The sequence below is a fragment of the Halichoeres trimaculatus genome, unplaced genomic scaffold (genome assembly GCF_033239565.1).
Source record: "Halichoeres trimaculatus isolate MK-OKI-2021-1 unplaced genomic scaffold, fHalTri1.1 fHalTri1_scaffold_22, whole genome shotgun sequence".
NCBI classification, from domain to species: Eukaryota; Metazoa; Chordata; class Actinopteri; order Labriformes; family Labridae; genus Halichoeres; species Halichoeres trimaculatus.
In genome coordinates this window covers 8903097-8927765 of record NW_027437200.1, presented here as the reverse complement: position 1 = coordinate 8927765, position 24669 = coordinate 8903097, and the positions used below count along the sequence as shown (strand labels likewise).

The window sequence follows — 24669 nt, the reverse complement described above, 5'->3', positions numbered from 1 at the left end:
AGAACAAATTACATTTCTGATCTATCAGCTGAATCTAAAAAGAGGATTCAAATTTTTAAAGGAGGGGGTAGAGGAAGAAGAAAGGTTTCTGCTACTGTCGATGAGACGCTCAGCAAATATTAATAACTGCAGATTACCTCAGAGGTGGAGATGGAAAAACAACAGAGAGCATGGCAGAGAGATCAGAAAGAGTGAGTCCAAGAGTGGAAAACCTGTTTCAGTTAAACCACTGTCTAATGGAAAAAAGAAAATCATGAGACATCTTCTGTGTGAAACAAAGAGAACATCCGCTGATTAGTTGTGATTAGTCAACAGTTGTTCTTTGGGGGAAGATGGTCATTACCATTATCATTGCTATAGTTCATCAGCATGCCACAAAAGACAGTCAAGAGCTTCTCATTTTCCGGCTCAGTATTTTGGTAGAGGGACTTAATGTGTTCAGCTACTATCTGAGCCCCTCCTGCCAGGTCAACTGCACTCCTGCCCTCATCTGCAAAACAAAGAGGCCAGGACACAAATCAACCACAGAGCAACGGAAGGAAAATAAAGAAATAAAAAATAAACCACAACCTGAAAAAAACACATGTAAAGGAATGTTAAATAAGCAGTACAAAACATACAAATCAATGCAAACTGAGGCTGACAACAGTCATACTGATGAATAAAACAAGAATTATTATAAGCAGAACTTCATAATGTAAAGTCAATCAAAGTTTAGGCCATGAGTGTTGTAAAATAAAACTCACAGTTCACTGGATTTTAATATTTCATATTCCTTTAAGAACCCACAGAGTCAGCAACAACAAAATCAAAGCACAGGAATCTTTAAAAAAAAGGAAAAATATTTAAAACAAAAAGATCATTGACCCTGGACATGTTTGGTTCTTTTAGATAAAACCCTTTACAAGACCAGTACTTTCTCTCACTGAGAGACGATAAATTCACAGTAGTGCTGACTCTCTCTCTGGGAGGGCTTTGTCTGGAATAACAGCTGCCAAAAGAAGCGTTACATGAGTCAGCCCTCGCTGTTTCATCGCGTCTGCTACTTTCATTCAGCTGTGGCTGTGTGCCACGCCTCACCAACACTACAGCACCATGTGGATAGCATTTCCTGTCTCTCTTCTGGTGATAAAGGAGAGCCATGGCTTTATAGCAACCTCAAAAAAGATTGCATGGCAAACCCCCAGAAAAAGATTCACAGGTATGTAGGAAGACAAAATGGAAAACATACAACACAAAAGAGACAACCTGAACTCCGAATAGACAAATAAATTTCAGTATAAAGACATCAAAAACCATTAAACGGCATTAAAACACCAAGGATAAAATGAAGAAATCAAAGAGAAGAAAATACTGTTTTCACTGGACACTATACATTATGTCCATTTTTAATATTTCTATTTCTTTCTGTCATTTTGTATTCTAGTAGTCCACAAACCACAGGTTTACTGCCGCTGACCCGCTTTCTGCTCTTTTATTCTACCTCCTGTGTTCATTTTTGGCCACAAAGTTCCTTGTACCTGTAAACCGACCTAGTTAAAACCCTGATTCAGATTCTGAAAATGAGATGTTAAGATAAAAATGATATTGCTGCCTTCTCAGAAGTATGTTTTATTTCCAGGTTGCAGTGAAACATATTCTGCATCCAAATAAATTCTATAGAGAAAAAAATGGAAGATATTTTATCAAACAAGGGCAGGACGGGAAAGCTGTAGTGAGACATGCTCTCTTCTTGTTTCCTGTCATACTATTTGCAGTGAAACTCAGACTCACCAGAAACAGACAACCTGTAGCCACTATGGGGTAATATACCAAATATAATGAACCAATTATTTTACAGACATATCTAGATGGTGAATTTTACTTCTCTTTTGATGGGAGAAGCGTGGTAACTTCTCAAGTTGCTGATTGGATGGCAGCCCACGATAAAAGTTGGCCAGCTTTCCTCAAGGTAGATTGTTGTTTGGAAATAACTGGCAGGTCCAAAGATAGGATGTGCCCAGCAAAAATGGTAGCCAAGCGACTTCCTTGCCAGAGAGCCACATCTTATTTTTGGAAGGCTGAGTCCAGATTAAGGTGTCAGAATAAAATGACTCCACATATTGAGGGAGATTAAGCCCTGTGAGGCTCTTTTAGTGTGTTACCGTGGCTCCATGATGTAAAGACGGCATGTTTCGTTTTGCCTTTTAGTGCATACAGAGTGGACCATAACAGGGCAGATATGCTGCATAACAGGCGGTTTTGTTGTGTCTCCTGAATCCAATGAGGCAGCGTCTTACATATGACCATGTGTTTCTTTAAGGTGGCGAGCAGCTGCCTCTCCACACTCTCCCAGTGGGTCTTTCATAAATCCATGCCAACTCACTGAGACCCCCCTCCACTCAAACAAATGTCACTTCCCACCAGATTCCAAAGATGCTCTGCTTTTCAACACCAGGAGAAACCATTCACCGGAGCTGACAGCTGTGATTAAAGCCTGTAGAGAGGACAGCAGAATCAGGATTTAACTCTGCTGCTGCTCCCTATGGTCAATACCCAAACTTTCTGCAGGTTAATTTCTGATGTCTCAGGCCTCTTTTTTAACATTTCACAGAGAATAACCATCATTTCATTCTATTTTATGTTGCCCATAACTGCATTGAAAAAATGCAGGCAATGCTTTTTCCTAATTGATGCTATCAAAATCAATGTGGCTGCTTATAAGCATGTGCTCAAGGGTTCAAAATAAGAGCTTGTTATGTCGAACACACCAGCACAGTTATCGATTTCCATATTGATCTTGTCTTTGGTTTCCAATAGACTTCACTTAAATAGTGTCTTTTTGACACAGTGTCAGTCAAACCCTTCATAAACACACTCATACTCACTTTCAGCAATAGACACTCAGTATGTTCACATGTGAAGGAATCCAGTGGTTGCATGAAAACATGTTTTAACCCATTCAAGTTGAATTTCTCAACCCTTCTCAGTTAATGTGGTTAGGGATCAATTGTCTCTTGCACATATACGTCTGAATCAGCGGCAAATCAGCCTGGGAGTTCTGCGCTCTGACCTTGAAGTCGATCAGACAAGGTGGTGAGGGATGCTTTGCTGTTTCCTTTGCATGTGACCATACACTCGAGAGTTAGTGGACATCTCATTTATACCATGAACTGTACATGGTGTCTATAAAGTTTCTTAATAATTTAGAAAATATATCAAAAGTCAAATGACGAGATATCTAAAAAACAAAAGTGCATAAGTTTCACTGACAGATTGTAATGTTTTTAGGAGGTGGTGGTTTTGTCATGATCAATATGCTACTATTGGTTGTATGTAACTAACACTGATTTGCATTCAAATAAAAAGCTTACATGTTTACCTTCTTCCAGACTTTTACACAGCTAATATGGTCGAAAAAAAATACAATCTACCTCCATGTCAGGGAGAGAGTCCAAACTGTTATGTTCTCAACCGAGGACAAAAACTGCTCAGTGTGTCCTGTATTTCTCTGCATGCAGCTCAATAACCTCAGAAAGGTTTTTGTCGTTGAAACTCATTATTAAAGATGAAAGCTCTGCCTGCAGGAAGCCGACAGCAGCATCTTTTTATGACTTATTTTCCATTAGCTCTGTGATGGTGATGACAGGGCTCATGAGGGATTCAGTGTTCCCTCAGAAAAACAAACTCCTACTTACGGCTGTCGTAACAGATGTTGCCAAGAGCTCTGCCGGTCTGCAGTAAAACCTCCTGGTCGGTGGAGTTTAACAGCTGAATTAGAGGAGGGATGAGACCAGCTTCCACACAGGAACTTCGCATGAACTCTGAGGATGAGGAGTTAGAAAAACAGGTCAGGATAAAACATCTCTGAGGAAACTGCAAAGAGCATTAAACTGGTTTACTACTGACTTAAATCACACAACATTTCTGACAGTAGCTTTCAGAAATGTGAACCTACAAGACTAATGCACTTAGACAGATACAGAAAGTGCATCGAACATGGAAAAAGAAGGTGGAGGACTAACAATGTTGTTCAATTATTCCAGCTAGACGTTAAACCACTATCACTCTCACCAGTCAGAAACAGAATTACCGGTTAGTCAAACAAGTGATCATTATTTCATTATTGTAGGCTTGAAAAGGGGGGGCATGTGTTGTGTCCGAGCTGTGGTCCAGTCCGCTGCCCCAAGCTGTAGCTACTATCTGGTTGTAAACAAGCACGGATGACAGATGGTGTCTTGGTTGCATGGCTTGGTTTGGTGAATTTTGGTTCAGAAAATAAAGATAAAGCTATGTGGAGACTGTGTCTAGTAGCTTGACTGGAGTGATGCGTTAAAAACGCACACGAGTGGATGTTGACATGCAGAGGGGACCAAATCCAGTGCTGCAAGAAATGGAAACTAGGGATGGAACGGTTCATGAATTAAGGCCGAACCGGTCTGTATCCCTCACTCGGTTTGGGGTGCGTGTGCGTATTTTGGTTCGTGTTTTTCTTTTCTCTTCGTTTTACAGCTCAGTTTGAAACAAGTATGTAGCTCCGAACTTACGCATGAGGCAAAGGATACAACGGAGCAGTTGTGTGGAAGCATGTGTGCTGTTTACATGACGAGTGGAGAAGGCAGAGTCAGAGGGTGTACCAGCGGCGTTGACCCGTTCTGCTGTCTGGGAGCACATATTAGATTTCAGACTGAGCAAGTTTTTTTTTAAAGATGACAATTCTTGCGTCTTTTCTGGAGTTTGGAGTCCAACGTTAAATTGTGTTTTGATCGATTGCCTGAATGAGCAGCATGTGCTATCGTGAGCCCCTCCCCTATCCAAAACACAGACATGTCTACATCATGTCTGTCTAATGGATCGGCCCTTTGTCACTGATATTCAATCTAATTTTCTGAGTGTGTATCTGAAGCTGTACCACATACCAGTATCTGATCGGTGCATACTGAAGTGACAAATTAGTCACTTCAGAACATATTTGGAAATGAAGACATCAATCTTATCAGGATAGTTTTAATTTTGGATCAACTTGAGCAACAAATATTCTCTCAAATCTTGGGTTGGACAACCAAAGCAAGTGTTTTGATTTGTATTTCCCTAAGTTTAAAAAAGAGGATCAGAGTCTATATGTTACATAAAAAAGGAACAAACTGTCTGCATCCTCAGTTATGCAGTCACGCTGAATCATCTGCATTTCAAATTTTCTTAGATGGCGGTAATTTATGCTAATTTGATTAAGAGGTTTGAACATGAAACCTCGCCTGGCGCCTCTTTATACAATTCAGTCGGTTCAAACTGTCAGACAAGAAGCCGGTCGTCCTTAGCCCAGCAGCCACTTGGCTGCTTGCAGACATTTCCGGAAGCGGTGACAGATAAATGCCAGCAGGCTGCTGCCAAGCTTGGCAAACTGCTGGGGAGTGATCATTAGCTGCAGTCCCGCAAGCTTCGAAAAAAACCCATTCATTATACCGAAACCTTTTCTTCCCCAAGTTCCATTGGCGTCTTCTTTTTTCGGCTCTGAAAGCTCCTGAGCTCACATGAAGGCATTATGGAAATGGAAGCTCTCTGACACAGCAGTTATGCAAGGTTTGAGTCCTTACACAATAACTTCTCAGTCAGTGACAGCTTAGCTCTGAAATGCCAAGCAGGGCCGCGAAAATGAGCTGGGGTCTCAAATGGCCTGTCACTCAAAAGCATTACTGTTCCATTCTTCAAACTTGTAATGAATTCATGACCAACGAGGCCGCTCCGCTGTCCTGCATTCACCTTACAAAGCAAAATTAAGTATCAAACCAAAAACAGATGATGGAGGAACAGGAAGTCTGCATTTTTTTGTGTTGATGATAATGCTCACCATTTTTAGCCACCTCTGCGATGATGTTGGCTACCTTGGGGGTGCAGGAGGACTGAGGATTTAGCAGGCCAGGGAGCAGAGGGAGGACAGACATCTCCTGGATCTTCATGCTGGCCTCAGTGTCTGCAAAGAAAAGAGAGTAAAAAAAGGTAAACATCATTGCATACAAAAGGAATAAATGCACATTTAATCTAGTATGCTGCACAAACTCTTCACAACTTTCACTTCACGTAATGTCATTCAAAACTAATCTCTGCGCACTGTTTGGATGTTTTCAGCTGACTTGATAGACAGCTATCTGCTGGGTTTGTTTCACAATGACCTACAAAATATGACTTAAAGGCCCACTGTTTAAGATGGAAATGAGCCATCAACATTTATCGATAGGGGCAGCACATCTGTACAGTCGGAATGAACCCATCAGTCAGATACTCAAGTATCTGAGCAACAGTTTGTCCTGAAATTTAGAACAGATACAGATTGTAGCCTCAGGATGAATTGCAACAGTTAGTGGCTCTCTGATTTATGACAAAGTACAAAGAGAAAGTACAAAAAGAACCTGAATATACTGATGCATGCACTTTGACAAGTGCCGTGCAGGTGAGTCACTGTGAAAAACATAAGCATTGTGTCAGAACTTATCTCTGTAGAAACTCAACAGTGTGCCTTGGATCGGGATCGAGGGGCAGGTAAACTCAAAATTGGACATCCCTGCTGGACTCATAACATGAAAGATGTTAAAACAGTCTGTACTCACTGTTGTTGGCAAGAGCTTTCAGCAGGCAGTCCAAGCAGCTCTCCACGCTGTCTGTGGCGCTGTCTGAAGACGCTAACTTCAGCTTCTCCAGGGCTTCACTTAGGTTATCTGAAAACAGACAAAAACCAAAGTCTGAAGGAGTCTATATTTGAAGATATGGCAGCGTAATAAACAATGTATTTAAAATGTGGATACCAGAGCCAAAGAGTCTTCGTTTTCGATGGATTGTCTAAATTTGAGAGAAAGCATCTCCAGCTCTTCTACGTGAGATGTAAAATACCCGCAAATATAGCACCCCAGCATGTAACGTAAAGCAATGTAAGATGAGCAGCTGGTAAAATGTGCACTGGGATAGAGTCCAACTGCTTGCAACCCACAATGAAATTAATCATAAACAGATAAGACAGAGGGTGGAAATTCCTTTAAAACAACTGTGTTTGTTACTGGAGACTGTAATGGATATTAATATTGATTGGTTTTCAAACAAACACAATTTACAACTCTTTTTCAAGTGACTGTATTAATAAAAACAATCATGATTGATTAATCAACGTTCTAAAGCTTCTTCTTCACCTAATCTCTGATGGAAAGAGTTGGAGGATTTGTAGATCAACAATTTTTATGATAAATCTGTGTATTTTTCAGATTATTTTTCAAATCATAGTTATCGAGAAAACACATTAAAATCTGAAACAAAGTACTTATGGCTTCTATTTCACTCGGTTTTCCATCGGCAGATCTCAGAAACTCACCACCACCTCACCACAGCTAAAGCAAGATGGAGCACATGAAACAATGAGTGCTCCAACAACAAGAACAAGATCACAACACAACATAGTCCTGCGTTTACTGAGAAACTGCTGCCCTGTTTATGGCACATTTATAAAGACTAAAAAGTTAGTTTTAAAGCGGGGGTGTCCAAACTATTTCCTAAAGAGAGCAAACAGCTCATACTGACATATTTATGAACCATGAAAGTAACATACAGACGCTCTGTTTGACATTTTTGTCAAAATCAGTCACTAGGTGTGGTCAAGCATCCTCATTTCATCATTGCAGACTAACAAAATCAAACCTCACCTGTCCCTGAGGTGTCTCTTGATACCAGATGATAAGTGATCAGTTTTTTGCAGTTGCAGCAAAAAACGGTTCGGACCGAGAAAAATATTCTCCACTAGGGGGCAATGTTGGGAAAATATGTCGTGTTTTTTATGGCAGGATCAGGATCTGAATTTTATCAGGGTTTTTTCATATTAAGATTATTTTGACTTTAATCCAGTCTTGTGTCCTCTAATGTGTTTTTTGAACCCTCACATTTTCACATCATGATTAATATTAATTTAATAATGTCTGCTGTAAGAGTTGTTAATCTTCCACAGAATGTAAATATTAGTAAGGCATTTAGTGAGTTGTTATTACATATATTTTGGCTTGTGTCTAAAACAGAAAACGTAAATGTTTACATCATTTAGAGGATGATAAGACAGAAGTCATGATGTTTACACTCTTGTCAGTTTTGTGGCACACATACCCTGGCATCTTCTTTTAAGGCTTCAGCTCCACATTACAGCTGTCACACATGTTTCAATGACAAATACAGCTTCGCCCCTGAGGTACAGTGTCCAGCTCTGTAACAGTAAACCTATTTATCATCACATGCTGCCCCACTGACACGTCTTACATTACAAATTATACTCCTGACATAATGCAGACTGACATATCGCTGGCATTGAGGTCAGACTGTGTCCCAGGCTATGCCCCATCACTTAAATGTTATAAATCTAACAATAGAAGCAACAAGATACATCTGTTGACATCTGTCTCAATGTGTGTTTGTGGTAAGTCTATAAATAATGGTCAGATGTTTATGTAACCTTTGCTGAGCTTGTTGCCTTTGTCGTTTGTTAAATGTGCAGTTTTCCAGCCAAATTAGGCTGCTTATGATTTGCTCTACATCGATGGGGAGATTTTTTTTTAATTTTTTTTCTGTTTTTAGATTCTATTTTGTGTTTTAGTGATTAGAAAAAGACTAGAGGTCGACCGATATTGTTTTTTTGGGGGCCGATGCCGATGCCGATGCTTTCCAAATTTGGGCAGCCGATGCCGATATGCATAGCCAATTTTTCCAATTTGATATTCAGGCCGATTGTTAAATAAATATATATTTTTCACATTTTTGTGAAACGCAGCAATTTCTGAGCAACTAAAAGAAATCTATTACAACAAGTCATGTCCAGTCCTCTGAACATTTATTCAGCTTTCAAAACAATGAAATATTTTGTCTGAGTAAACACACAATGTAACAAGCAGTAGTAAACATTCACACTCTTCTTAAAATGTCAAAAAAGAAATCTAAACTTATTAATGTAATTTGAACAAAAGTATGTAATGTATCCAAGTGGTTCCACAAGTTTGAGGTGCTCATCTTTTTTGTGCCTGATCAAAAATTGCGTCATTTTATACAACGGATCAAAAATCTGCTTTTTAAAAGAAAATACGGCCGATGGCCGATAGAGACAAATGTCCAAATATCGGCCCCAGCCGATATATCGGTCTACCTCTAAAAAAGACAATCATCATCACAGCCTTTATAATCACAAGTAACCCATAAGTAACCCAGAAACAGCACCAGTTTATGAAGATTCAAACTACTGGACTCATTTTCTGATGTCTAAAAAACCTCGAGTGAACAAAAAGGGACTAAAGCATCCTTGAATCCAAGTGCAGCTGAAATCTTTGACACTAAAAAGAAAAGTCTGATTTCATTTCATTTTTTGTCTCTTTAATATTTACATGTATGTCTCCAAATAGAAACTCTCTTATGATGATGTGTGTAAACATCTTTGACTCCTCTGAAAAGGTGTAACTGCATGAATCTCTGAACTCTAATCATGTCTCCACAGGGTCTGACACCTCGAAAATCACAGCTGAGCTCGAGAAGCTGTGATTTCCCTTCACAAACAATCCTCCTGACAGAATGCTTTCGTAGTTTCCCTCCAATCCAGCAGGTGTGAGCAACTCCTCGAGTGTCCACTTAATGCTGGCTGCAGGAAGATCAGAAACCACATACACACAAATTCTTACAGCAGACATGAACATGTTTGCAGCCTAGTTCAAAAATCAGAATTAATTCTGCCCTTTGTTGTTTAAAAAAGTCTCCTTATATTACTTTTTCATCTCACTGATTCGATTTGTCCCTAGAGAGAACCAATTTTCTACCGGCACCACTCCAAGACTTAGCAGGCAGCTCAGTCTAGCAGGATTACACATTTGGCATTTCTACTTTCAAATTGGAGATTCTAGGAACTTCACATCCAAAAATACTCGCCTGACTCAACCTCACTTTGGATAAAAAACAAACGTGGAGGTAGACTTTAGAGTAACTCACTCCTAAGTGTTAATTTTTCACTGTTCATTTTTTCAAAGACCACACATGATTAACCAAAGCTTCACTCTACTGCGTTCACCACAAAAACTATCCCAATGATTTATAGCTGCTGTACATCCATAGTATTTATTAGTGAAATAAGGAAGCTGGATCCATCATCAACTGTTACCTTGACGACTTGAAGTGAAAGTGGCTCTTGGCCTTCCTCAGAAATGCTTAATAGAGCTGCAATTTATGAAATGTGACACCTTATCTATTCCTCCAGTAAAGAACGAGACATTTTTACCGAATGTATACACTCCATTTGTAACGTATTTATCTCTGTGTTCAAGTAAGAAAAAATGAGATCTGATGAATGTCGATGTTGAACCTGCGTGTGCCTCATGAGCTTGAATCTGTTTCTGGCTGCGTTTTTACTCACAGTCTGCAGTCTCAGCAGAATCTGATTAGGACTGACCTGTCAGCTTTGGTCCAAAAAGACCTCTAATTACTCTGGAGGCTGACACGCTACTTTCTGCTTCATTTTATTGATTGTAGAAAGGGGATAAAATTCCTTTTCATTATCTGAAACAGTTACAATAACAGGATTTCTTTTTGCCATGCAGGCACTGAGATACAAACCACAGGAGGATAAACTGTACAGGGATTGCAGACACTGTTGCAGTGACCTGGTTGTTGCATAACGTGCAATGCACAGCACACATCAATCCTCCCCTGATAGACATCGAATGGCAGCCAGCCTTGGATTAAACATTGTGTAATATCTCTTTAACTGTCAGATAAGGACAGTTCTAGATGCTATTCTCATGTGTGTTGGACTTAAAATCTGATAAAACGAAGACTGTAAATCATGTGAATTAGCATTTCCCTACATTCAGAGAGTTCCCTGCACAAGTGTATAATCAGTGATCAGCACAAACTAGAGATGTATGCTGCGTTGGCTGATATCTGCCTGATTAACAGATCATAATCATGTATCTAAAGAAATATTTTCAGTAGATAAAGCTTGTAGAGTCAGTGCAACTTTGATTGAAAACATCCACAATTTAAGACAAGTGAGCACCAGGGGATGGTGTGAGTCTCCTGGTTATGTCCTACCAGAGCTTATCTACCAAGTCCAACCTCACCAAGCAGAGCTAACGTAACCTCACTCTTCATTTTACTGATAGACTCTCAAGTTTGAACAGACCACTGCAGAATAACTGCAGACTGAGGGTTGGATAAACTTTATCACAAACAGCTTAGCCTGTGTTTCAACTCGGCTCTTTACCTTTATTCTGCTCTGGGGGCCTTTTTCTTAAGCCAGTCCAGCTCCAGCGTTCACCATCATTTCAAAATAATCCAATAAATTGTTTGCAGTTAGTAGTGTCATCAAAGGGACTTTCAGTCTACATGCTGTACATTCTCCCATGAAAATACATCCCTGCTACAGTGGCTGAGAAATAATATATTTTGGCACTGATAATCTAATTTTATGATCACGCAAATATTTAAGAGTGTTTCTTTTAAAAATGTGTGTTTAAAAAAGCAAAAAGGTGTGACATCAGCCCTTAAAGTGATACTCCGGAATGGAACAGGTTGGGTCCTATCACAAGGTTTAGGGCAGAAATTACCCCTACAGCAGTGTTTTTGTGCAGCAGAAGCCCAGGGCACATGCACCAAACACCCCCTCCCTGCTCCTCTGCCGGTTTCCTCTGCACTCAGACGGGGCCATATTTTCACTTGACCAAAAACACAAATAAACGGACTCCCACCGAAAAAGTCTGATATCGGTCAGCATTCACGCTTTATTTAGAGATTTTTCAGCGCGTTACTTTCACACAAAAACACAGCTAAATAAGGCTCTAGTTCTCATCGTGTAGTAAAACGGCGCTACCTCTGCTGCAGAGCCACAGCTGGCTACAAGGCGCTCGCAGCTTAGTGTATCAGACCGTGCGCGCAGCGTGCCAGATATAAACAAACGCAGGTAGTCTACCAGGACAAAGAGACATGATGAGAACTAGAGCCTTATTTAGCGGTGTTTTTGAGTGAAAGTAACGCATTGAAAATTCTTTACATAAAGCGTGAATGCAGACCAATATCAGATTTTTTCAGTGGGAGTCCGTTTATTTGTGTTTTAAGTCAAGTAAAATATGGCCGCGTCTGAGTGCAGAGGAAACTGGCTAACGAGCAGGGAGGGGGTGTTTGGGTTCTTGCTGCACAAAATCACTGCTGTAGGGGTAATTTCTGCCCTAAACCTTGTGATAGGACCCAACTTTTTCCATCCCGGAGTATCACTTTAACCCAGATACAGCACATAAGTGTTGGCTGTGCTGGCTCAAACGCTACACATATCCACCATCTTACCCAGCGCTGCCACTGATACTACCTCCAAGGGAGGATCAGAAGTGTCCCAGCATTACACTGCTGTGTGTTATACACTGCAGGCACAATGTAAGAGAGGCGTGAATACCCTGTCTTGAAATGGTCAAATGCGAGAGCCGATCAATTATGGCTCAACCAGCCAAGCTGTTTCTGAACACAAGTTAGATCCAATGCAGAATTTCAGGACTCATTCTGGCAGTATTTTGGCTTCATTGTTTTTACAATGGGAAGAGATGGAGGCGTCGCCCACATTCATCAGCAGTCAAGGAGCCTGGCTGTTGAATGTTTACAGTATACTCGTCCTTGGGTCCTGCCTTGTCAAAGTAAATCTGTTATAAGTTATTAAATAAACATGATCATAATAATAACAACAACAACAGAAGCTGAGAGCAGTGCAGTGCAAACAGCAACATGAAGTGGGCTGCTGGATCCTATTGCATAACAGCTGTGGAGATGGAGGAGTGCCATCTACACCATCAGCAGCTCTGCCATTTCAGGGATGTGGCTTCATTCATTTAGCAGCCACAGCCTCAATTCACTCACAGCGCACAGGAACACAACATTTATGCTCAATCTACATTGCTAAATGGGAAAATCACGACCACAGGGAGCGGGGGAGTGGATGGAGAAGAAGCAGCTACCCCACCCGAGTCCTGGAGCTGACACGCACGCGCACTTACGCACGAGTAGCTGGTCAGCTTTTCCTATGACTAACGTTCAAATTACACAAAATTAAGGGGGGGAAAGAGTATTTGGTAGTGGCACTATTGCAAAGAGGATTAGAAATAGGAGCAGCAAAGCGTGTCTGTTGAACGATAATGAAATAAGACATCTACTGTGTTTAAAATGAATCTACAACACTTCTTCCTTTTAGCCTGTTAGCCTAGTTAGCTCGCAGGCTACGTTACTCACCCATCTCAGCAGGTAAACCGAACCAAACAGGTAGAATCTGCAGGTGAAGGTGAGCGAGCAGGTTAGCCGGGTGGTGGTAGCAGGCAGCGGGCTCCGGGGCGGGCAGCAGTCCCGCTCTGATGGATGCTGAGCGGCCTGTTCACCGGCTGATACACGGTTAACACATCTGACTCCTTCTCATGTCCACACAGTAAGCTACCGACAGGGGGGCGATGGAGGCTTCCGGCTAACGCCTTCAAAATAAAACTAGTCCTAGAAAAATTGTGTGTGTGTGTGTGTGTGTGTGTGTGTGTGTGTGTGTGTGTGTGTGTGTGTGTGTGTGTGTGTGTGTGTGTGTGTGTGTGTGTGTGTGTGTGTGTGAGAAAACGCTTTAGGTGACGAGTGTTTGGCTTGTTATGAAACAACCTGAAATGCAATCTGCATACATTTAATGAGCCAAAGAGGCAAATTTAAACATCCGTATGACACCTATAGCTGCTACTTGGAATATTTCTTGCACATTGACTGTGTGATGAACGTGGTAAAATAATAATAATAATAATAATAATAATAATAATAATAATAATAATAATAATAATAATAATAGTAATAGTAATAATAATATTATTATTATTAATAATAATAATAATAATAATAATAATAATAATAATAATAATAATAATAATAGTAATAAAAAATCATACGAAGTCATTAACACCACGTTTTTAGCAATCATCCAATTTAATATATGTAAGTATTTTTCATGCATGATATAAAAGTAACACACAGTGCTGTTGAGAAAATTCTTTAACAAATGAAATAACACACACACACACACACAAACACACACATACACAAATTTTTACACTATAGTACTGTTCCTGTGATGTGTTACAAAAAGCCTTAAACATTGGGGGAGTCAAATCAGGATATAAAGTGTCTGGTGTATGTCATGTCTTAGCTCCAAACTCAGTCTGTTTCAAAATTAAGAATAATTAAGAATAAAAACTTTTTTGTTGTACAAACACTCCAAGTCTTTTAGTTTAACTTGATGTATATAATGATGGAACATTATGGATGTTTTTGCATCTTATTTGTGCACTATGAAAGAAAAATAAATCATCAGATTAACATGTGATTAACGTTCACTTCAAACTCAATAGACAGTCAAATTCATCCAGGAAGCAGAGATTTGTTATTTAAATGAATAGTAAGAAGCTGAACAACAACTGAAGAAACAACAAGAAGTGAGCTCATGTAGAGAGGACTAACAGCTGAGTCTGTAGAGCAAGGATCTCAAACTCATGCCATGGAGGGCTGAGAGGCTGCAGGTTTTCTTTCCAACGAAAAACTCCACCAGCTGATTTTGCTGATTAGTCCTTGTTCTCTGCTTGAAGGTGAAGTAATCAGTGAAATCAGCTGGTGGAGTTTTTGGTTGGAAAGAAAACCTGCAGCCTCTTGGCCCTCCATGGCACGAGTTTGAGATCCTTGCAGTAGAGTCTGTGTCTGTGTGTGTGAAATATGAAAGATGCACAGGATGCTGGAGGCTGATATTTGGTTAAACAAGCTGGACTTAGAGGTTAACAGCGTCATGAAGAAACAACATTAAATTTCAGTTTCACATTTCACACTTCTCTTCGTCTTTCTCCTGAGAACTTTCTTCCTCCTTGTGAAAGACTTTGCCGTCAGCCTGCTCTCTCCACTTCAGAGTGACTCCACTCAGTCCACTCTCCTTCAGCTGGTCCTGGAGCTGGGAACACATAGGAAGACAATGTAAATAGATTTACTGAGCTCTGCATTGTTTGTTGGAAGCTAGTGTCAGTTTGTTCTGCAGTATGAAGACAAACAGGACAGAAACAGTCAAACCAACACATGAAGGAATGAAATATGTCCAGGTCATGAACGTTTCTGGAGTCTCACCTGTCTGAGGAGGCCTGCTTTCACTGCAGGATCATTCAGATCCACAGAGGGGTTGTCTTGCTTCATCTTCAGTTTTATCACATGCTTTGATCCTGTTGCTTAGAAAAAAAAAAGAAAACGTGACATTTGTCATCCACATATCCATTACATTTACTGCTCATCCTGTTTGAGGTAATGGGATGATAATAAACTCTTAGTCACTTATAATCACTTGACTACATGAATATTTGATAACAGATTTGTAATTCTCCTGTGATGCTTCAATCTCTCTTCTTCACTGAAGGGCTGTTAGGGTGTGGTCACACTGGCAAACCGTACTGTCCTTAAGCATGCTTCAACCCTGAAGCCGGGTTCATTTGGTGCCATGCTTAAGCAGGATTCACTTCTCTGTTTTGGCACGCTTTGGAGAGGGGGGCTTCAGTGTGGTTCACTTCATGTATGAGCACAAGCACATGGACATGAGTTATGATCCATGACATATGAACGCTGTGCCCAATCCTCTCAACCATCATTTTAAACTGTCGCAGGGGTGTTAGAGGGCTGTGTCAGACCAAAACATCTTAATATGAAAAGTCAAGTTGCAGTAGAGTTCTCTGGGTCTCATTGTGCTGACTCTGATGAGATCGCGTTACGTGTAAACAGACGCTTTATGATTATGTAGGTGGGCCAAGCCTGTGTGATACCTGCTAAAGTCTGGTTCATATTGGAGTAGTGTGACCGCTGGCTGTACTCTCCAGCGGGGGAATGGCGCTGCGGGCCGCAAACGTGCTTGAGCACAGCACGGTTTGAATGGCCAGTGTGACAGCACTCTATGTCTCTTACCTGTGCTGTAGCACACAAATGGGAATTTATGATTACAGAAATGCAGCCTCCATTTTCCTGAATCTGGCAGAGACGCAGCTCCACAGACCACAGGCAAGGAACCCATTTGGTGTCCTTTCCCAAACCAAAAACGGAATGAGTATCCACTCTCATCGGACCAGAAAACATCAGGATCTCTGTACAAACCGATCCATGGCCTGACTTTATACGGTTTCAATCTCTGGATCCTCCGGTCCTCTTCGTCATTCCTCACTGTGGCCAAGTCTACGTAGTTCTTCCTGCAGTACCTCTGAGCATCAGACCAACTCATTTTGTCACCGACATAAACAAAGTCTGGATCTTGCTGTGTTCCTGCAGACAGAGTTTGAGAAACCAGGAGATGTTTAGTCCACTCAAAAGTTTTGATAAATCTGTTTTTAGTCAGTAATATCTCATGACAGGGCATGTCTCAGCCTCCCTTAAAATCTGATTGGCTAATTTAACTAATTAGGGCTGCAGAGATGGGTGCCTCATTATCAGCCAGACCAGTTAAAAGAAGCTGGACACACCCTCATTTTTATTCTTCTCTTACCGTTGTAACAGATGGACGGCAATTTTGATGAGCATGGGCCATCCAACCACGTTCCTCCTTTATCTTTCATCACACACAGGCTATCATGTGTTTGAAAGCTTGGTTTAAAGACTCTGACTCTTTCCCAGTTCCTATAGCCAGAACCCTCTCCTGTGTAGCCGTCTGACCATTTCCATTGGATGTTACTGTACAGGCCGATCCAGACATTGCCACTGAGACCATCATAAGGCCCTAGGGACGGCACTGAGGACTTCAGTTGGTCTGTTTCTTCAGTGTTTTCCACAGTGGCCAGGTCGGTATATTTCTGTCTGCAGTAGGTCTGAGCTTCAGTCCAGGTCATGGGATCATCCACATAATGGTACTGACGGGTAAGGCAGGAGGAGACGCTCCAGCCTGTGAGGAGGACATAGATACTTCTGACGTATTAATTTGTTCGAATACTATTTTGCAATATTATAATAACACAACACAAATTTTTAATATCTCACTTAATATCACACCATCACAACAAGTGATGCATAAGAAGGGCATATTTTGACTTTTTTTTTTTTTACTTCAATACATGGTGAATCCTGTTTCAGGTTTTTCTGAATTGGTTGATAAGTATGGTGGCCCTGAAGTGCAAACCACAATCACAAAAAAAACAAGCACAACTGCAAATGACTTAACAAAACTGCAAATTAAAAAAACCCAACGGCAAAAAAACTAAACACAACTACAAATAAAAAAACACAACTGCACATTAAAACACAACCACAAATAACAAAACATAATAACATTAAGCTACCGAAAGAGGTGGGTGCTGGTGGGCAACATGAGTCACTGCTGATAGGATGAAAGGGAGGACAAGAGGGAGGACTTGATTGAATGAAGGCACTGTTCATCATTTGAAACTCAAGCCATGCGATCTTTCTTCATATGTAAAGTCTTAAAGGAACACAGTTCTTGTATTTTGCTGATTAAATTCCTATAATGTGCGCACTCTGTTAGCTCTGCAAAGTCAATGAACTCAGTCTTTACCGCAGTCTGCAGCAAAGCATTCATCCTTTCTCCACACCAAGATCAGTCCACAGATTTCTGTTCATTTAGACATTGAACATAAGCCCTGACTCATAAATATCTAATAATCAACATGTTGGAGCATAAAAAACACAGATGAAACCAATGCTTTTTTTTCCCTAACAGTTTTGTTTAAATTTAATCAATAACATGATCACACACTCTGAGATTGTGCGCCCATGCCGACATGCTGCGTGCAGAGAGAACCTCCAAATCATATTTCAGGCTCCGTGTTTTTAGACCTCTTGGGCTATGAAGCTGCTGCATGATAAACACATCTAACTTATACCGAAGCCGTGTATTTAGAAAGCCAAAAATTTTGGGCCGAGTGGTCTAAAAACACCCAATGCCTGATGAGCTTCTCACTCTGTGCGTGCAGCATGCAGTTGTGTTTATTTATTTTTTTGTGGTTGTCTTTTTTGATTTGTGGTTGTTGCTTCAGTTTTGTTTTTTTTGTTTTTTGTTTTTTTTTGCATTGTGTTTTTTAATTTACGATTGTATTTCTTAGGTTGTTGATGTGTGTAGTTATTTGTGGTTGTGTTAAGTTTTTGGCTGCTGTGTTTTTTAATTTGCAGTTGTGTTTAGTCATTTGTGGTTGTGTTCAGTTATTTGCGGTTGTGGTTTTCACTTCAGGGCCACTGTAGAATAAGGATGAAACTATCTAAAACAGTAGACCTCCGCTGAAGTCATATGTTCTTTTTTTTTTGTTTGTTTTTTAAATCATCAACAAATTCCCAAGTATGACCCGTTAAACTCCTTTATTATTAAAGAAATTCAAGCATTATATGCACTACAAAAATTAGCAAAGGGAAGTTTTCTGACCTGAGAGACACAACAGACACAAAAAGATCCTCTTCATCATGGTGCTGCTCTGTTGACATAAGAGATTACAAAGATTATTCATAGTCATCAAGTATTTTAGTAGGAATCCATGAAAAAAATGAAGACCAGCTCCAAGCACATCAGTCTGGTCATTTTATTTTTATTTATTTATCTATTTATTTATTTTTCTTTGTTCGTTTGTTTTGCATGAATAATCAAATGAACCCAACCAATAAAACCAAATGATCACCGGGATGTCCACAGGATTTGACTTTCACTAAGGTCTGGATTTTCATGAATACAAATGAATTATTTGCACAAACAGGCACTGACACTGTCTTTCTGTTCACTTCAAGGTCACAGAGGCTCTGAGGATAGCAGAAGTAAAGGTATAATTGAATTTAAGCTTTTATGTACGCTCATGGTGAGTAACTCATAGACAAAGTTTCAAAGAGCACAAATGTGTGGGTGTGGTGAGTTAAGCTTGAGATCCCTCAGTCAGTTTGTATCCTTGGGCTTGTCGCTGTGACTTGGTCTCTGTTAAACTGTCACTGAAAAAAGAGTTTCTTTAAACTCACAATTAAAACTCTATATAACTAAACTCTGAGGCTCATGCACTGGAGTCCCTCTTGCCCTGAGAATATGGGACAGGGATAGCCTTTGTACTGGGTCCATGTGCCAAGGATGCTCTCAGGTTAGCCATGTAGGGACCATTTGGCTTAAAGCAATGGCCCTATAGTAGTAGTATTGCTAGTGGACCGCCCACACAATTATCTAGAGGATATGATGTATGACTGTATGACTCTTCTGCACCTCGTCATGATGGTTGGATACAAAAGTTCCTAAAATGTTTGAGCAGTAACCTCCATCAACCTCAGTTTGACAAAGCCTTCTGATTGGAGAAAGGAACATCGAGTCTATCCTCTGGTGCCAAACCCATAAGAGGAGCAGGACTTCGAGCATCAAACAGCTGACCTTGGATCCATGTCACAATGGAGCCATCGGGAGGACTCTCTATGCCAGGCTTCACACAGAGCTGAGGGACCAGGACCAGTGAGTCTGTTATTTCTTTCTCTACGTTCACATGTAGCATTTTGTCTTTCCTGCTTAACAGAATGCTTTCTAATGGGCCGTTCATGAACGGTTCATTCAAAACAAACAAATTGTCTTGGTGAATTAATTGAATTGACTCCCTTACTGTAAAGAGTTGTTAAATTCTTCGCTTAAGTTGCACACTCCTCCTCCCACTCTGTCTCTCTCTCTCTCTAGATCAGGGCCGTCCAATTTGGGGCCCGTGGGCCAAAGCTGGCCCGCCAGCAATTTTTTTCGGCCCACTGCCCGGGTTTGAATTTTTATTATAAATATATATTTTTTAATTACTATTATTATTTTCCCACTGCCAGAAGTCTGAATTTCTCATTCATTAATGATTTATTGTTGCACTTCCTCTCGGAAATTAACACTGTGCTAAATTAGGAGTAGGGTGGGGCTAGTCCTGTTACCTCAGATCTGGAAGCCCATTACCAGAGTTAGAAGATGCATGTTTCATGGCTGGGATGTAACTCTGAGAAAGTTTAAGCCGCTGTTTTAAAAGAGTGTAATCTTTGTAAAGACAGCAGTCATTTACAGGAAAAAAAAAAAGATCTAAATTAGGTTTCCAGTTTTATTACAATTCCTTATTTTAAAAGGATGGAAAATGATCTGTTTTGGTTTCAAAGGAGCATGCTGTGTCCCATGTTGTTTAGGTTAAATTGCACTAAATATCTTTGAAAACATAGACCTAGTATTTATGCCATATGGATGTTCAGTGATTTCACGCTGTGAAATACAGTAAACAAAACTGTTTTCATTTTCGAAATAGAGTCTGATTAACAGGCAGAGTAGTGGAGAAGTACTGAACGATTAAGTGAACAAATCTTTTAAACAAATCACTTTGCTGAAGTGATTTAAATAATTCAGTATAATAAAACATCATTTGAGCAGAAACTGCTGTTTATGTTAAACTGTCTTGGTGATACTATAGTTTAATTCAATTCTGTTTTACCTTAATTTTGTTTGTGATATCAAAGTCAAATTATTTTTCTCTTTACTTGGTTTCTAATTGATTTCGCTAATATATTTTAGAGATTAAAAGAAAAAAACAGTTTGGCACCTCAGATTTTCTGGGGAGGACCACCAAAATGTTGTGAACCTAATAAATGTATAATGATTGTGAAAACACAAATTTTTTTTTGTTTGTTTGTTTGTTTTTGGACTATAATCACAACACCAAAATCTGTAACTGTTTTATCATGACCGTCTTAAACTGCTTAATCATGATGCATAAACAAATATTGAAGAGCATATTTTCATTATTTTTGCTTGAAAACATCGTTAAACCTGTCAGGTTTCTTCCAAACCCTGACATCTTGATGAGGATGAAACTGTTTTAAGTAGAGCCCAACTTAGGCCATGGTTTCTTTTTTTCAAATTAGCAAATAAATTCACGAGAAAGACCTGTAAAACATCTTCATTATTCAAGAAATTAAAGCAAAATACACACTCCAAAAATCAACGAAGGGAATTTTTCTTACCCAAAAGACACAGCAGACACAGAAAGATCCTACTTGTCATGGCACTGCTCAGCACAAAGAAAGCCAAGGGTTATAGATATACCAGTTTAGGCAAGGACATGTAAATTCACTGAGTCCTGATGTACCTTTTCTTTGTAACCCATCCTCAGTCTCTGTCATCCTTTTTGTGCTCTGGTTACTCTGATGTCCTAGAAATGTCAATGAAGGTTTATTAAGGCAAATTACATGACCCAATTTCTTTTAAATTTGAATTGTATTCAAACAGTGTTTACAGTGTGTTGACTCCTCAAGCAGTGGCACTGTCTTACTTGGACATCCTAATGTTTTAACTTTCTGAATCTTTGCCTTCTTATCATTAATTAGGTAACCTCCAAGGTAACCTCAGAAGAGCAGCTGGCTCTTTATCTAAGTTTGCCTTTTATTAACACGGCTCACATGTTTAAGTTAATAATGTGAGCATGTGACATAAAATAAATAACCCACAAAGGTTTGGATTTTCTTACAGATGGGTTAAAATGTCAGACACACCCTTAAGCCCCTGTGTGCTGGAGGTCAGCAGGACTCAAACACTCATCTGTGCCATGTGACCCAGTTTTTTCCAGTTTTTTTCTGAATAAAAACTCATAACCAGTTACACAAGAACACCCATTGCCCAGTTTTTCAAGCACACCTCTTTTACCCACACACCCATGACCCTCTTTATCAATAACAAGAGTTTAAAGAGCGTGGAATGATAATAGTAATAATAAGAAGAGACTATGCAGAAACAATAGTGTCTTCTACCTTTGGCTGAGGACCTTAATAAACCCCAAAACACACTTTGCCATAATCTGTATTTGCAGCAGCCTCATGTGGAATTGACATCAGTCTGTATTTGTAGAGCACCGCTCATGAATGTAGCAGACCCACAGAAATATTTTTTACAATACGAAGTATAAGGGAAGTGTATTTAGTGTTACAAACAGACAAACTGGATAGGAAAAGTGTCTCACAATATTAATGTAATGATTTTCATTAATATAGTTGAAGAGACAGTAGTGTCACAGTTGTCCAGAGGGTGGCAGCAGAGTCACTTATCCACTATCAGAATGCTGCCAGCAGAAACAAGTAGTTGGGATTATTTCTGAACAGAGGGGAACCCTCTGGGCCTTCAAGGTATTCAGTGAAGGCCTAATAAAAAATATTGAAAGAATGTTTGTACTCCTAAATAATTATTTTATTATTTTATTTTGTTTTTATTTATCTATTTTACTCACTGAAATCATAGCAATGAGTTTTATATTATTTTTATAAACTTGTCCTAGCAAACAGTGAGTTAATATAACTAAATGGAAAATGGACCAATCACAATTTTCCTTTTAATAGTATCTGGGTAAATCAGCGACACCTTCTGTCAGGCAGGGCCTTCAGTAACTGCAACGAATGCCTGTGTAACTCCAGCGAATGTGGACACAATTTGACACTGACAGCTGTCTTAGCCAATCATATTTTGTTAAGTTGTGGGCGGGATCATTTCCTGTCATTTTCCGGGGATTCGCAAATACTTAAGGATAAGTGCCTAACTGTAGCTGTGAGTGAGTGAGGAGAAAAGAGAAGATCTAGTTGGCACAACGTGAAGAGAAATGGCGTAAAGAAAGGGAAAGACTGTGTGGTTGCTGGATTACTTGAAACTCCGTTTTCAAGGCTGTCTTTGTCCTTGTCGCAGCTGTAATTTGGTGACAAGCGCACATGTGCGCACGCCTCAGAGGCAGGTTTCCAAAGTGTCAGGCACATTTTAATGCAGTAAACAATCACAGCAATCACTATTTAATGTAACTGTCTGAACCAGCATATACATTTGTATCTATATTAACGGTCCCGTCACATTTGATGTCAGATTAAAGCCGTTTGTCATAATGGAAAGTTAACCTGACGGCAGCTGGAAGTTTGATGCACATCTTACAAGTCAACAACAAACACCCTTTACATCTGGTACTGAGTATATATCTGGCTTCTCTCATTTCATTAAATTCAAAGAAAAAAAGACAGGAAAAAAAGAGAAAAAATAAATGTATGTTACTCTGAATGTACCTGTTATTCCCCATATTCCTCTTTTTTTAGTCTTTATTTTTAACGTGATCTAAAAACATGGAGAGCATTATTGCAAGGAGGATGAGGAGGAGACACCGGGAGAGTATACAGTATATCACTAAAGGTAAGCACGATTTAAGTACAAATTTGTGCATAGGCACTGTTCGTGAATGAGGCCCATTGTGAGCATAGTGATTGATTTTAAGTTGATTTTTTTTCAATTTTATATCTTAATTTTTTAATTGTTTGAAGTTGTGTTAGGTATTGCAGTGTTCAGGCACATGATAAATTTGTAATCCTGCAAAATTATCAATATACTGAACTTCCATGTCACATGATTCTGGCTTTTATTTTAATTCTTTGTTTGATTGTTTATTGCCACGTGTGGTCCCATGGTCCTACTGAAGGCCCAGTGGCTGGGGCCACGGTTCGCCACTGTTTCTGAACCTTGTGTATTTGTTGACTTATTCTTATATGATACTCAGGTTGTCAAGGTGTAAATATGTTGTTTTTTTGTTTTGTTTTGTTTTTTTAACAAACTGCAGTGATTTCTGTAGATGTGTGGAGTCCAAGGTTCATAAAAGCTTAGCAGAAGAACTCGAATAGAGTACGGTTAATGGATTTCAGTATCAAGGTGGTCCAGCAGATGGCAGAAGAATCACATCACGTCACAGGTTTCTGACAAGCTGCCTGTCTGCACAGGTGCTGCAGTGGAAGAATAAGAAAAGCATAATGAGAGAAACTTTGACTTCATAAAAATTTGAAGCAAGATAGAAAAAAACAGGACTGCTTCTTCAGAAAGATCAAATAATGTGGTATTGTATTAATACGTCTCCTGTAGAGTTTAAGGTTGTTTCTGTGTGGTTGGAAACTCAGTAGTGACTACAGAGTAATTTACTGGATGGTTTAACATCCTGAATCCGTCTTAGTCTAAAACATCAAGAGAGTTATTTCTAAATCAGATTACACATGAAGCAAGTTCAAGTGTCTTACAGAGTGAAAATTGGGACGCAAACACAAGTATTAACAAAAAATATGAGTCTCAGTATTGTCACTCATTGGTTTTTACTTTGAGTCATGACCCTGAAGGTGACGAAAGTAGTAAGTATTTGAAACGCTGACTCAATCTGACTCAAGGCTGGCCAAGAAACAGGTGCATAGATAGAACTAAAATGACCAAAATCATATTTATATCTCACATAAAAATGCATTCTTCCAAAAGCCATAAAGAAAAAATCCATATGGGAAATACAGAAATAGATATAGATCAGAATTATTAGCAAGTCCTAAGAAAGGAGTGACTGACCACAAAAACAGATTACTTTGGTGTTCACTTGCTGCAAAAATATTTCAAGGACATATTCTGAAAAACAAGAAACAATCTTAAAGGTTGCCCAGGTAGCAAAGACAGTTAACCTTTGTTTTTTGTTTTTTTAAATCCTGTTATTAAAAGCACTGAGACTGCTTTAAACCTGCTCATAAAAAGTGTTGTAATCATCTTTTAATTGTGCTGGAGCTTTAAATTGTACACCTGCATCTAACACAGGCTGGAGTCACTGACAGAGAATGAGGAAATGTCAGTGACACCTTGTTAGAGTGGGGGAG

General features: G+C 39.6%; 1 protein-coding gene across 2 annotated transcripts in view; it reads right to left on the bottom strand.

The window, feature by feature from the left end:
• The window catches only part of rap1gds1 (RAP1, GTP-GDP dissociation stimulator 1), a 29686-nt gene extending 16229 nt beyond the window's left edge, over positions 1–13457 (bottom strand). The window contains exons 1-5 of one of the 2 annotated variants that reach the window (XM_074699391.1): positions 13249–13457; positions 6585–6692; positions 5828–5950; positions 3678–3803; positions 344–490 (exon numbers count right to left, since the gene is read on the bottom strand). In XM_074699391.1, coding sequence (XP_074555492.1) covers positions 344–490; positions 3678–3803; positions 5828–5950; positions 6585–6692; positions 13249–13252 — 508 coding nt within the window. In that variant the 5' untranslated portion in view covers positions 13253–13457. The remainder of the gene's footprint in view (positions 1–343; positions 491–3677; positions 3804–5827; positions 5951–6584; positions 6693–13248) is intronic. The other variant, XM_074699392.1, reaches the window with a different exon arrangement.
• Positions 13458–24669: the final 11212 nt, after the last annotated feature.